This window comes from Delphinus delphis, chromosome 14 (assembly GCF_949987515.2).
Source record: "Delphinus delphis chromosome 14, mDelDel1.2, whole genome shotgun sequence".
Lineage (NCBI taxonomy): Eukaryota > Metazoa > Chordata > Mammalia > Artiodactyla > Delphinidae > Delphinus > Delphinus delphis.
Genome location: NC_082696.1, coordinates 2,948,401 through 2,963,950, shown reverse-complemented (window position 1 = coordinate 2,963,950; position 15,550 = coordinate 2,948,401). Strand labels below are relative to the sequence as shown.

General features: G+C 51.4%; 1 protein-coding gene across 2 annotated transcripts in view; it reads right to left on the bottom strand.

The window, feature by feature from the left end:
• The window catches only part of RPS6KA2 (ribosomal protein S6 kinase A2), a 159,437-nt gene that overhangs the window by 15,679 nt on the left and 128,208 nt on the right, over positions 1–15,550 (bottom strand). For both annotated transcript variants that reach the window (XM_060029654.1, XM_060029653.1), the window contains exons 13-14: positions 10,081–10,211; positions 8,948–9,073 (exon numbers count right to left, since the gene is read on the bottom strand). In XM_060029654.1, the coding sequence (XP_059885637.1) occupies positions 8,948–9,073; positions 10,081–10,211 (257 nt within the window). The remainder of the gene's footprint in view (positions 1–8,947; positions 9,074–10,080; positions 10,212–15,550) is intronic.

Here is a 15,550-nt window from a genome sequence, read left to right as displayed (position 1 = left end):
CTCTGGGGACAGCTTCCTGGGCCCCAGCTCCTGCTTCTTACGGGGATGCAGCTGGCTGGGGAGGGGACCCCACTCAGGCGAAGGCTACAGCACGTGTGTGGGAAACGACACTCAGAAGAGGAGGATGGTTTCTGTGCATTAGCTTCACCCAAGTTCAAAACGTTCGCCATGTGGACGACGTGCAGTCATTTCGCTGCTAGAGTGTGAGGGAAGTTCACTTCCACTCTCTATCACGTCCGAGGCTCTGAGTGGAGGCTTGCGTGAAACTCACTTTCTTCTTTAGATGAACTAAATGCTCAGGTGGCACAGGACCCAGTGTTGGAGCTCTGCCCGCCCGACGCCCTGCCGCCCCTTCGCTGCAGTGGAAGATGGTCATGGTGCCTGCGCTTCTCTCAGTTTTAAACCCACTGCCAGGCTCTGACGACATTAGCGCCCAGGACCATGAGCCCTATGACACACGTTGTTCAACAAGGAAAAACCTAAGCTTCTTTTTTTTTAAAAAATAATAAATTTATTTACTTTTTGTTTATTTTTGGCTGCATTGGGCGTTCGTTGCTGCGCACGGGCTTTCTCTAGTTGCGGCGAGCGGGGCTGCTCTTCACTGCGGTGCGCGGGTTTCTCATGGCAGTGGCTTCTCTTGATGCGGAGCACGGGCTCTAGGTGCACGGCTTCAGTAGTTGTGGCACGTGGGCTCAGTAGTTGTCCCTCGTGAGCTCAGTAGTTGCGGCACGTGGGCTCTAGAGCGCAGGCTCGGTAGCTGTGGCACACGGGCTTAGCTGCTCCGCAGGATGTGGGATCTTCCCGGACCAGGGCTCGAACCCGTGCCCCCTGCATCGGCAGGCGGATTCTCAACCGCTGCGCCACCAGGGAAGCCCCAGCTTCCTTTCCTGACACAGCTTCCCTCCTTTTGTTCCTAAAGTTCTAGCTAGGAACCGGGATCACTTCTGTTATTGGCAGAAGCCAACACACAATGCATCCTTCTAGAGATCTTTTTAAAGGCTCGTTCAGTGGGTGATGGAGGGGATGCCCTAACATGTGGGTGCCCAGGCAGCCACGGGGCAGACCCTTACACTGCCTGGATCACATGTTGACCAACAGGGTTCTCGGACCGTCTCTGCCCCAGCTGCCTGCCGGGCCATTCAATCCCTGGGCTGCGATCCCTTTGCAATTTGAGAAGGTTAAAATCACTAGTGGTTTTTGTAAAAAGTTAGTGGTAGATTCATAGTTTTTCAAATAAAATTTCATGATAAAGGAAATGTATTTTTAGCACAAATCACAATAGAATAGGATGCAAGATAAACAAGAAAGAGGAAGCCTTTTCTCTATGCCGATGGCCCAGAGCAGGGGGAGGAGGGAGCAGTTATGGGACCAGAGGGGCGGCTGCACGAACAGGGCACCCACAGGGGCTGGGGGCTCTACCCTCCTCCCTCCTGTGGCATCCACCCCGGCAGAACCGACTGGAAGGCAGAGGGCAGGCAGGGTGGGGTGATGGGGTCCCTAGTGGGCACGGAGGAGAGGGCGGGTGCCTGCCTGGAAGGGAGGCCCCCGGGGAGTGGAGGCAAGCACGGGCTCCTGCACCTGCCCAGCCGGCCGCTGCCTCTCCTATAGTCTGGGCAACGTGGGACCGACACACGGCAGCAAGTTCTGTTCAGACCCAGCGCTGTCATCCTGATCGCTGTCAGCAAAGGCTGGCAGCTTCGTCCACAAATCTTTTTCCGGGATGTTTTTGGGCGAAAGGTCAGGAAGAAGAGACACAGAGCAGTGAGGTGTGATGACTGGTCCCTGAGCACAAAGCCCAGGTCTGTGGGGTACAGCGGAGCCTGGGGTAGGGGGGCGGTTTGAGCACATTGTTCAGACGCACCCAGGAAGGAATTTCTTCTCCGTGGGGTCCATTTCTCGGGATTGCTATTGTGGGACTGGCTTCTAGTTCAAGCGAGCCCTGGTTAATCGAGTCCTGTATCTTGAGAACAGTATTGTTTTATAATCTTGCTTATGCAGCAAAACCGAGGGAGGCGTTCTCAGCAAACATGTTCACCCGCAAGGCCTCCTCTCTCCATGCCGATGCTCAAATGATGCTGACGGACCACGAGCGGGGAGGAACGGTGGATCTGTCCTCACCCGCAGCAGGAGGCCACCCACAGGTCAGCACCCAACGGGCCTGGCAAACCAGACTCTCACGGGGCCGCTGTTTGACAAGCTGTATATTTCCACAGTCCGTGAAGCGAGGCTGGCCCCAACAAAGGATGGCAGACAACGTGATTGTCCTCAGCAGGTGAAGCGTGCAGGTGGGTTTTGGTACATCCTTATTCCTCGTGGCTGAAGGCGGGGGCAGGACTGGTCCAGGCTTCACTACCATCCACGCACTCTCCCCTCTGCCTTTTGGTCTCTGCGTTTCCCCATCTCCCTCTTGCCCATCTCTCTCCAGCACAGGCTCCCCTGCTAGACACTGAATGGCGTGGGGCTTCGAGGTGGACAAGAGGCGGCCTGAGCTCACAGGCCGGCCGAGCACCTCCGGAGGTGGGCGTTTCTGCTGACGTGTCGAGAGGATCCATACGTTTGACACGGGAGGAGTAGAGCACGGAACCCCTTGTAAAATTCAACAGATACCCTCTCCTGTTCAACTACTTTAAACAAATGACACAGAGAAAGGACTCCAAGTTTTCCTGCCGGAAAAAATTAAAATTTCCATGCCAATCAGTTTTCCTTCTAAAAATAAGCTCTATTCACGTCAGGCATCTGTCAATTCCATTGCTTTTTCTGGCTGACAAATTACATACACAGTAGGAAAATGAGCCCAGAAACGTGATGTAATTGTCAACGGTCTGCTGTGAATACCAATTGGGGCTCCTTCTGGAGAGAGGCAGCCCAGCTTCAGCCCTGAGTGTGTTAGCCACACTTCACTAGAATTAAGGACTGCATGACACAGACTCCTGTACAATTTCAAGGATCTCACTTTATTTTCACCTGATTCGATTGCTACTTTAATAACACAAAAATCTGCTCCTGAAAGGACATGCAGCTGTGCTTCCCTCCAGGAAAACGTGGCCATGGCTGGGACATCCATCCATCCCTGAGTGAGCCTCTCAGACAAAGAAGGGGGCAAATGTGCAAGTGGAGCTTTGAATGAAGAGAAGCGTGTGTCTGCATGTTGGAAGATAAAACAGGCCAACAGGAAAGGCTACAGTGACAGAAAAGCTCCCTTAGCTTCTGATTCTTCAGTGACATTCCCCTTTTCGCTATGGCTTCTGGTTCTGTGATCAGTAAAATCCCTCCATGGTTGGATTGTGAGTTCCCTGAGAACAGGTTTGTTTTTGCCTGGAACCTAGCACTGCGTCTGCCTTGGAAAAAGCGTTAATAAAAAATTTGTAAAAACGAATGAAAGGAACTGGTTACTGAACAGGGGAGTCCCTGCAGAATGAAATGCGTTCTAGAGACAAGAAATGTTCTTTGGAGCAGTCGTACTGCCCACTCGACAATAAAAAAGCCAAAGAAGGGGATGAGGTGATTTCGAATTTGAAGAAAAGCTCCTGATTTATATTTCTCTCTCTCTCTCTCTTTTTTCTTTTTTTTTTTGGGCCACACCACTCAGCCTGTGGGATCTTAGTTCCTCGAGCAGGCACTGAACCCAGGTCCCGGCAGTGAAAGCGCGGGGTCCTAACCACCGGACCACCAGGGAACTTGCGGTATCTTTCTCTCTTACATAACATTGGTCCTCGACACCACCAAGCACCATGACGGGGGTGTGGAGACAGGAAATGAGCTGCGAAGCATGTCAGGGGTTACAAAAGCCCTAAAGAAGGTACGGAAGGCGAGGACGATGGGGGAGGACCACATCGGGGTCAGAGGTCAGCACCCAGGCTGGGGAGGAAACCGCTGGGCTCAGGGAAGAGTGTGTCGCCCTTGCGGGAGAGGGCTGGGGACAGAGGAGGGGCCTGAGGCGCTCCAGGAACGGGGCTGTGAGGCCCTGCTGGCCACTGCAAGGATCTGGGCTCCATGTGAGTGAGACGGAAACCACTGGAGAGGGGGGTTTGTGCAAATGGCAGTGTCCAGATCCTGGGTCATGTCAAGCCACAAAGACCTAAAACCGAAGTAAAAATGAAACCTTGTGCAATTTTTGAAAAGTGAGTACAGAACCTTTCATGAAATAAGAATATTATCTTTTCCTTCCAAATACACCTCTTCCCTTTGAATCCTACCCTGTCACAGTTACTTTCTGCAGTTCATCGCTGATTCCATTTCAGTCTTATTTTAAATGACAGGTGCATTAATGCCCTGGCATCTATGCAGTATTATGTCATGCTTATTTCAAAGTCCTATACACTTTCACCTCCTACCCCTAGCCTCTGGGGCTGGCTATGAAGACAAAGGTGGACCTGAGTTTCACGTCAGACTCCTGAGCTATTTTGTCCCATGGAAATAGCTCCGAGAGCTTGTTTGGAGGTTCTAGCAGGGGAGCGCAGCTACTCGTATGCCCTTGACCGAAGAACGGTCCTCCTCTATCGGGGGAGGTCATCCTCTTCGACCGAGCGCACGGCTTTGGGAGGGACGCACGTGGAGTGGTGAGGGAGGAAGGGGACACCCGCCTAGCCAGCCAGGTCAGCTGAATCAACCCTGGCGATCAATGGGGTGACAGATGTCGCAGCCAGACGGACTTGAGGATATGGGGAGGGGGAAGGGTGAGCTGTGACAAAGCGAGAGAGAGGCATGGACATATATACACTACCAAACGTAAAACAGATAGCTAGTGGGAAGCAGCCGCATAGCACAGGGAGATCAGCTCGGTGCTTTGTGACCACCTAGAGGGGTGGAGTAGGGAGGGTGGGAGGGAGGGAGACGCAAGAGGGAAGAGATATGGGGACATATGTATACTGATTCACTTTGTTATAAAGCAGAAACCGACACACCATTGTAAAGCAATTATACTCCAATAAAGATGTAAAAAAAAAATAATAAAAAAAAAAGAAATAGCTCCGAGATCTTAGAAAGTAGGGCACGTCTGTTCACTGGGATGTGTCTGAGAGGACGCCACAGTTTTTCTCACTCAGCCATCCTAGCCCAAGGCAGGTGCACTGGGAGGACACCCCCAGCAGGTGGAGGGCGTCAGCACCCTGTCCTCTGAGGCCAGATTCTCCCGGTGGAGGATCCCGGGCAGCCTGATGGTGTTTTGCCACAGCAGAAGGGAGGCACCAAGCCTAGGGACCCAGACTCTGAGTGAACCCACTGAGTCGCTATTCCACGTAGGCACTGCTCTAAAGGTTTTGTTAAGTGGGAGCTAGAATTGGTCTCACTAATTTAGGGCCTGCGCACAAGTATGCAGCTGAGAGCAAATGCAAAACGAGCGATCTTGTTGCCTGGGGTACACTGGGGCAGGGTGCTTGTTGCCTGGGGTACACTGGGGCAGGGTGCTTGTTGCCTGGGGTACACTGGGGCAGGTTGCTTTACGTATATCGGTTAAGTTTAACTCAAATGCGGTTAATATGATGACAGAATAATTATTGTGCAAAATTAGGTACTTATAAGACAGACAGAAACTTAAAGCAAGACACAATGGTATTTCCAAGGATGTGAGACCCGCTGTATCCCACTCTTGAGTTTGGAGGCTGACCGTTACGGGCTGGCACTGCCGTCCCCTCAGAAGGAGCGCACTTGGTTCCCGCCCCTGCACAGAGGGTGGGAGCCGCGGTGCTCTTGGTCTGTCACCTTCCTGCTGCCAGAACAGTGAGCAGAGGCTCAGCAGAGGGAAAACCCTCCCTCGTCTCCGGATACCAGCTGCTGGAACGTATCTACATAAGACACCCCTTTAACTCTATGCTTCCGGCTGGGGTTCCCAACCTCGGCACCCAGACATTTTGGCTGGGTGAGTCTCTGGGGTGTGTGGGCGGGTGTCCTATGCAGGAGGCAGGGCAGCACCCTGGCCTCTGTACTCCACATACCAGGAGCGACTCCCGCCCCAGGTGTGACAGTCAGAAGGTATCCAGACACTGCCAGCGTCCCCGGGGTGGGGGGCAGAATCACCCCGATACGACGGCCTCAGGCAAAGCCCGTGTACTCGGGCCACAGGGCTACAGTCCCCTGGGGACCTGCTCTCTTCCTGGTGCTCTGTACTCAGTGGGGAAGTTCCCGAGCCCTCCCCGTAGCTGGATGGAGGCCCCGACGGGATTGTCTCTCAAAATGAAACGGACACCGTTTTCCATCCAAGAATCTGCAGAGCTGGGTTTGCAAACTGTGGTGGCCCAGAGAGGTGATGCTAAACTCTAGCGGCTGAATCTCAACGGGGCTTCTGCGGATCCAAGTCACTGAACGGCACCCTTGCTTCCATGTCATATTCGAGAACACGCTGAGCCGTGCGGTTTCTTAGTTCCTCCAGCAGTAAGTGGGGTACTGCTGCCCATCAAGATACAGAGTAGAAAAAAGCCCAAACACATTTCAGCTACGTTCTAGCTGGAAAACGCTGGAAGGGGAACAGAACAGTGACCCTAGGGGGGTTACAGCAGTTTGGGTAGCAAACGGGCTCATTCTAAACACTCTTTGCCATGGCACTCCTGCCAGCTCTTCCACCTTTGAAGGAAATCTGCCCTCGGATGGAGGAACCGACCTGCAGCGCGCGGCTTAAAACGTGCCCCGAAACAGCCCTGGGTCCCGGGGCACTCATCTCACTGGAAAGTCTCTGCTTCTTCCTGTGCTCGGGTAGTTCAAGCATCTTCCAGACAATGAATTACGACCCACCAGAGTCTCGGAGAGGATGAGGGAAAGCCTTGTAACGTCCACCTGCCCGGTTCACCCCGGGAACTTCAAGGCTTGTAAAACAGAAACAGGACGCCTGGCTCTTTCTTTCTCCATCAGTTGCAGCCTCAGTTCCTGGCTTTGCTGCCAGAGAGGCCGGGGCTGAAATTCCCCAGAAATTCCCACCGCAGGGTCTGATCTTCGGGGATCGAGCTATAAGCCACTTGTTGACAAAGTTGATTCGGATGGTGTCTTTTTGTGAGAGCTGGATATGGGGACATAAGACACTATTGCCTTTGTCTGGGGATTTATTTTCAGACACGTCCCAGCATCAGGCTGTTTTCTAGAAAGGCATCAGGGTCAGCGAGCTTGCCAAACACTAGACGGGTTTCTTTGCACTCAATGGAAGCCGCCATTGTTTCTAGGACTGCTGCTGGTCACCTGATAAACTGTCTAAAGAAATTCGGCGAGAAATGACACACGCAGAAAGAATTTTAAGATGCCTATGCACGCTTACGTAGTATGTGAAATATATTTAAAGTAAAAATGAAATTCTCTCATCTGAGGTAGGACTAGGGTCTCCTCTCCATCACTGGCTCGTCTGGATACGGGAACGGCATCACCCGAGCTCCCCTACAAACTCTCCCAAGGATGGGGAAAAATAAAAGTCCTCAACGATCCAAATCCCGAACTACATCAGGCCCACACGCCAGTGACTCCCGTGCAGTCTCCAGCCCCCTCTCCCAGGAATTTTACATCGTGCGATGTTTCCTCCCGTCACCCACTCCTCAGCATGTTCAAGACAATGGGCAGGCTGATGACCATGGACCCGAAGGACCCACACACTGAGCCTTCCTCCAATGTAAACATTCTTTTTTGTTTGAGGAATTCAAGATAAACTTGCCAAAAAGCCGCAAATTCCCAACCCCAAAGTAAACCAACGGGCCTGCGTTTTTTGGGGCTGGTGACTTTTTGGACAGGGCAGAGCATTTCCTCAGGGCCAGAAGCACTGTGCAGACATCCCAGCAGATACGAGGGTGTATCTGCTTCCACAGAGCGGCCGTGAGCCGTGGGTGAGGTGGAGTGAGGCCATCGCTTCATCGTCACTGTTTTGAACAATTTTCTCAGAGCTTAGGAAAATCACAACGGACGGAATGACTCCTCTTACACGGCTGCCTGCTGGACAGGCTCCATCTGTCCCCAAAAGTTCTTTGAAGAGCAGGGTAGTGTCATGTGCTCCAGATGAGTTTGGGATAAGCCAGGATGGTCTGGTCACCATGACACCGGCTGGACCTGGGTCCTCAAGCGCCTCCAGGTGAGCTGAGTGGGTGAGTGGTGGACAGACCAGCTCTCGCTCCCTTGGAGGGAGAATGTACAATTTATGCTTTTTACAAAAATTAGATGATGCCTTTAGCAGAATGCTCCAGCTGTTAACACACCAGGAAACGCAAGAAACTGGTAACTTGGATTTCCAGATCGAATATTTAATTTAGCAACGATTATAGAAGCCAAAGGCAGGATGGAGAGAGTGCCAAACTGGGCTGTAGTTGTTATTCTTTTCCTATGTATTTACTTATTTATTTAGGCTGCACTAGGTCTTAGTTGCGGCATGTGGGATCCTTTAGTTTTGGCATGTGGGCTTCTTCGTTGCGGCACGCATGTGGGATCTAGTTCCCCGACCAGGGATCAAACCCCGGCCCCCTGCATTGGGAGCGCAGAGTCTTACCCACTGGACCACCAGAGAAGTTCCCTGTTACTGTTTTCTGTTCTTGATGATTCAGGGTAAAACTACCAGCTCTCTCCTTAAGGTTTTGCAAATATTACAAAAGATTTGATTCTATTTATTTCTTTGATTTAAGTTTTGGTGACTGTAGCTTCCTTTCCCTTCTCCTTTCCTCCTTCCCCCGCTCCCTCCTTCCCCAAATGTTCTGCCTGGCCCCCAGCTCTATATTTTCCAAAATGCTGAGTGCCCAGAGCTTTTGTTCCAGTGTTTTATGTAGAAAGTTACTAAAGGTGGTCAGTACCTACACGTCGGCTGGAGCAGAACATATTCATGATTTGCAAAATAGTTTTTTAACAGGTGACCTAATATCAAAGTCAACGGAACGGCCCCGCATCAGAGCTTAGAAGAGGCCGAGGGAGAGTGTCTGCGAGGCTGGGCGTGCCCGCCGGGGCCTGGGGCCCGGGCAGCTGCAGACGCGGCCGCCGCGTGCCCCACTCTTACCTTCACGGCGTACTCGGCGTCTGTGGCCATGTGCACACAGCGCTTGCATACGGAGTAGGCGCCCACCCCGATGTCCTCCTTGACCTCATAGCCATCGGTGAAGCGGGTGTTGTTCCCGTGTAACTGCTGCAGAGAGAGCGGGCGGGCAGAGAGCGCGATCAGGGGCCTCTCGTGCAAGGGCACCGAACGTGGTGCAAAGGAGGCTTCAGCCCTTGCACGTGGGGACACGGAGGCCAGGAGGTGGTGGCGTCCTCGGACCACAGTCACGGAGCTAGCTGGCCGTGGTTCCAGATCTCAGCCCAGCTTCCCCATCTGTCGGGTCAGGACCCTGTTCTCAGACACCCAGCACCCTGTGTCGCTGACCTGCCTGCTTCCCCACAAAGGTCCGAGAGAGGTGAGAGGTCAGACGTCCCCGAGACCGGGTGCAGCTCTGACGCTGGTGTCCAGAGCGGTGTCCGGATGCCAACGTCTGATTGGGAATCTGACCCCCTGACGCCCCCTCGCCACCCTCACCCTACTGACTAAGGGCGCAGAGAGCGTCACCCATTACAGTGGACGCTGCCACAGCAAGTGTCCACTCTAGACACGCCGTGTCTCCCCAGAGGCCCTTGGGGAGAGAAGCATGGAAGCCCAACGCCATCTGCTGTGCCCTGCCTCGGCTCTTCAAGGAAACGTGGTCATGATCCCTTCTAAAATTCTCTACCTCTGCTCGTATTAATACGGTGGGAAACTCCTTATAAAAACAGCACCTTCACTGAGCCCCGAAGACTACATTTCACGATGGGGATTGGTGCCCACAAACCCAGCCACTCTCTCGCGGTGCTGGCTCGACTCTGCACAGCAGAGACCCCCAAGCGTGAGCCCTGCTGGGGCTCCAGCCACAGCCACACCACGATGACATCCTTCTCAGGACTCTTTCTGTCTTGAGGACAAACGTGAAGCACGGCTCAGATTACCATCTCAATGACCCCGGGGAGGCAGGGGGAGGAGTTCGTGAAGGAAGTGCACCCCAACTCGGCTGAGACAGCTCTGTCCACGGGTCGCCTCAGGGCGGCCACCTCCTTGCCCCAACCCGCTGGGGGCGAGCGGAGTCGGGCTGTACGGGATGCCCTGCACCACGGGGGGCTGATTACCTGCACGATGGGGTGAACCGCGGCTTTGTGCAGATCCTGCTGCGAGGGCTCCTGCGCCAAGCTGGAGGCCACAAAACTGAATCCTCTAAACAGATGGTGAGCGTTGGCACTGGGGGGGACGCCAGGTGAGTCTGCAGGTAACAACCAGAGAGTCAACAGCCACGACGTGGTGAGGTAACCCTGTGGGTGTGTGATGTGTGCGTGTGTGGTGTGTGTGTGCATGTGTGCACACGCACATGTGCATCTCTGTGATGTGTGCATGTGTGTGTGTGTCAGGTGTGCAGGTGTGTTAGGTGTGTGCATGTGTGCGTGGTGTGTGTTCGGTGCGTGTGGTGTGTGTGCATGTGTCAGGTGTGAGGCATGTGTGTGCATGTGTGTCAGGTGTGTGTGCGTGTGTGTCGGTTGTATGTGTCAGGTGTGAGGTGTGTATGTGTCAGGTTGTGCACGTGTGTGTTCGGTGTGTGCATGTGTGCGTGGTGTGTTTGGTGTGTGTGCACATGTGCATCTGTGTGATGTGTGTGCATGTGTGTGTAAGCACACCTTACAGGTGTGTCAGGTGTGTGTGCGTGTGTGCATCTATGTGATGTGTGTGTCAGGTGTGAGGTGTGTGTGCCAGGTTGTGCATGCGTGTGTGTTCAGTGTGTGTCGGGTGCATGCGCACGTGTGTGTTTGTCAGGTGTGAGGTGTGTGTGTGTCAGGTGTGAGGTGTGTGTCAGATGTGTGTCAGGTGTGAGGTGTATGTGTGCCAGATGTGTGTATGTGTCAGGTGTGTGTCAGGTTGTGCACGTGTGTGTTCGGTGTGTTGGGTGTGTGCACACGTGTGTTTGGTGTGTGTGTGTCAGGTGTGAGGTGTGTGTATGTGGTGAGTGTGTGTGTTGGAGAATGGGGTGAAACGGAGATCAGACAGCCTGAACCATATGAAACCACACTTTACTCTGGGCGGTGCCAGTGGTTTGATACCCGGCAAAAATACCCAGAGCAAAAACTTGAGGGTAATCGTTGATCATCACTTACTAGATATTCATTCTTAGTGGCAACCCTCTGCCCTGCGCACTCCAGACCGAGCCCAGAACCACCAGCAACCTCGGGGTGAGCTGTCACTCCTGGGCCAGGGCAGAGGAGGCCACCCTCTGAGTTTCTCAGGTCAGCAGGAACCGGGCACAGGGATGCAGGCCCGGGCATTGGTGACTCTTCTGTCCCCCCTGCCCCAGGCCCGAGGAGCTCGAGGGCAGCACGCAGGGTGCTCTGCTCCCAGGGAGCCTCAGGGAGCCCTTCAATCGTGACCCCTCTAAGCTCTGTCGATTTGTCTGAAGGCTTGACTGCTGTTGAGATGGGTCCCAGTTCAAGGTAGAAGTGGAGTTATCTACCAAAGTACAAAATACACCTGTCTTTTGAAGAGCAACTAGACTTTTATGAATTTATCTGACAGAATTACTTTCAAAAATGCTTAGAAATAAATGTAGAAAATGTTTGTCTTGGTGTAGATATATACTGATTTAATGGCATATTACTCAGCCTTTAAAAAGAATAAAATAGTGCCATTCGCAGCTACACGGTGGACCTAGAGATGATCATACTAAGCGAAGTAAGTCAGACAGAGAAAGACAAATACCATATGATATCACCTGTATGTGGAATCTAAAATACGACACGAACGAACCTATCTACACAACAGAAACAGACTCACAGACATAGAGAACAGACTTGTGGTTGCCAAGGGGAAGGCGGAGTGGGGAACAGAATTACTGGGAGTTTGGGGTCGGCAGATGCAAACTATAGTACGTAGAATGGATAAACAACAAGGTCCTACTGTATAGCACAGGGAACTATATTCAATATCCTGTGATAAACCATGATGGAAAAGAACATGAAAAAGAATATATATATATGTATAGCTGAGTAACTTTGCTGTATAGCAGAAATTAACACAACACTGTAAATCAACTACATGTCAATAAAATTTAAAAACAAAACAAAATGTGATCTTTAAAAACTCTAAAAAAAGAGAAAAAAAGAAAATGTTTGTCTTAGCAATATTTGTAATAGCAAAACAAACAAACAAACAAACAAAAACTGGAGACAACCTAAATGTTCACCACTGAGGAAACCATGCACAAGACCAACAACGTTCATGCGTGCAGGTAACACTAGTTAAGACTACGATACCCGGGATGAGACACGGCTGTGTGAACTGACACAATAGTCTGTCAAGCCAAAAAAGAGAAAACAAGCTGTAGAACGTACACACTGTAGGAAAAAATGTTTTTTTAATTTTTTAAAAACTTTTTTTACATCTTTATTGGAGTATAATTGCTTTACAATGGTGTGTTAGTTTCTGCTGTATAACAAGGTGAAATCAGCCATATATGTACTAAAACACATTACAATAAACTCATAAGCAATATATAACAATATGATAACAAATTCTATCACTTAGGCATTATATATATAAATCTATAATAATACATAAAGTATATAATGTGGATTTAAATGTTTCTTACAACGTACGTATGTAAGATTTAAATCCATATTATATAGAAAACTCCGGCGAGTGGGACTGGAAAGGCCATAGGAGTGGGGGTTTGCTTTTCTACTGCCTTCCTTTTCTGCTACCTTTTTACTTGGCCTTGATACTTCACTTTGATGTGGAAACAGTACACTAAAGCTTCCATGGTGGGGCAGGTGGCTGGGGGCTTGGAGGGTGAGCTGTTGCAGAGAATGTGGGTTTTATTCCTGAGCATTTTATTTTGAGGGAAAGGCGACTGGGGCGCTCCTTCCACACCTGGGAGCTACACCACGAGCTGCGTGATGTGGGATCTCTCCCTGCAGATAAGCGGCCGACCCGGTGGCCCACACGGCTCTTCCAGGAAGACCTTGCCAGGTGACAGGGGGCTTCACGTGCCTGGCCCACCGCACCTTCAGCATCTTGGACCACGAGGGAGAAGACTCGGGTCTCAGCCCCGTACCTGTTACCTAGCAAAGAGCTCCGGAGTCACCCCGGAGCTAATGAGATCAGAGCTGACTGTGTTTGGAAATAAGCTGCGAGGCTAGAGAAGCTTAATTAAAAAGCACAAGGCTCGGCTGAGTCATTTTTAGAATCTGGAAATGATGCACCGCAGGACAGCAGAGGCAGCAAGTGTCCTCTGAAGACGCTGGGCTTTGCTCCCGGGCTGGCTTTGCGCTTTGCCTTGCTTCGCCCTGCACAGAACCCTGGCTTTGAGGTCTGCCTGCTCTTAAAAGTCCCCCAGGCTACCGCGTCCTGCCCTAGGTCTGCACAAGCACAGGGATATAGCATCGATTCAGCCACCGTCAAGCCCCGAGGCGCAGGTTTTAGATGCAAGAACTGGAGCCCGTCCCAGGAACTAGTGTGAGCTGTGCAAAGGTTGAGGGCCGAGTGCATGGAGGCTCAGTTACAGCACCTGGGAGTGTGTGTGTGGTGGGGAGGTACTGTCCGGTGAACTTGAACTGATACACCTTCCCTAGTGAATGGAAAGTCTGTAGATCAAATAAGGAAGGACTTTCAACCATCAAGGAGGCGTGAAGCCCAGGGCCATGCCTGCTGTGCCCGGGCTGCCTCTCCCTGCTCAGACCAAGAGATCAGCTGAGGTTCACATGTACTTCACGAGAGGTTGTCACAGCCAACACTGGGTCCGTGTAGCTAGATGGTGACCACGTGGTAGGTGGTATCAACGGCATTTAACACGCTTTATAAGTGGCTAGGGAATGCCGATTCTTAGCTCGGTACTAAGAGAAGAGCAAAGATGTGAGTTGGATGAAAGGAAATTTAAAGCTGAGTACAGTCAACCTTCGTTGATCCTAGGAGTGATTTCTGACTTGTGCAATACGTTTCTGGGTCTTTAAATCTTAGAGTGGCATCTCCCATCGGTCAGCAGGCTCTGATGGGCAGCTGGTGTGTCTTCAGGGAACATCCACCAGCTTCAGCATCGGTTGAAGTTAAAAAGGAAAGACTTTAAGGCCACTACAAAGAATTCCGACAGGCAGCATCCGAGTCTCACGCAGGATGTGGCTTACCCGCTGTTTCAGAATCACGTCACCTCTGCTGCCCTTTAAGAGCCGTGCGCTCAGCTCACGTGCTTAGAAAATTCTACTCTCTTATAAATATAGAGAGAGAATGACTACCTCCTCAAAGGCAAACTGTGTCCTGCAATAAGTTGACTTTAAGTACAACTGATTGGAGAAATCCAAATAGTAAGGAGTAAAAAAGCCAGTTCTGGACGTCATTAAAATGCACGGTGTCTAATGACGTTTTCCTTCGGCTGATAATAAAATAAATTTGAATTCTCTGTGCACAAAACGTTCACGAGGTGCTAAAAAAAAAAGCCTGCTAACCTCACAGGCCGACTAGGTCGGAGTTTAAATTCTTCACGGATAACACAGAAAGCAGGTAAAGGCGAACGATTTCGAGTGGGCTGCATGAGCATCTTCTTGCTAGGCAGCACAAACGTGGTCTTTATTTCAGTATTTTAAGCACAGAGTCCGAATGACGGAAACCCTCGGTGAAACAGTGCACATTTCATTGAGGACCGGGAGGTCGTGTGGGTGGTGGTCACAGGCAGTGTCCTTTGTCAGGGTTAATCGTTTGTGTTCCTTTACATTCAGGTAAACCACAGGAGGAGAAAGAAAGCGACCTGCTCAGGTGAGCTGCGGGCACACCCGGGATGGAATCCCCAGTCCTTCCCGATCTTTCCAAACTCTGAAGCTAAAAAGTAATCTGATTCTGTGAAGTGGTCAATTTTGTCAACAGGAAGGACTGACCCCAACACCCAAGAACCTTCTGAGGCCGTTGAGAACTGGAGAAACACCGGACCGTCTCTACTAGAGAGGACAGACCTAGATCTCCACCTCCTCGGCAGCCACGGTACATCTAGCAGCAGCGATTACCCCAGACTGTGACAGCAGGCATCACCCTAGCTCTGTCCCTGAGGACAGTCTTAGTTTTATCTGGGGGCTGCAGGAGGACCCGAAAGAAATGAGTGAGCGTCTGCGTCCCGACTCCCTCATTGATAGCCCCCAGAATTTGCTTCTTTCTCGGTCCTGGAGCCCCTGCTGTGTGGGTCAGGAGATGCCCTGGGACCACCAGCGGCCCCATGGATGCCCCCAACCCTTTGTGTTTGCACAGAGCTCACACCCCTAATGTGCCCGCCCCCGGCGTGTGGGACACAGGCTCTCACCAACAGCTTAAACCAGAGGGGGCCCAGTGGACTCTCTGTTGCAACTTTATCTACTTGATGTCTTCTATCTGACCATCTATTTGTTTCATGATCCTTTTTTAATCACAGAAAATTTTAGATGCAATAACAGTGAGAAAAGCATGGGAACCCCCCATGGGCACATCACACAGCCCCAAGAGCTACCAACTGGCTGAACTTTTCCCACCCATATCTCCAGAAGGGGCAGGTTAATTTGTTTTTTAGACAAAATCACCATACCTTCACTGGGATGAACTGAA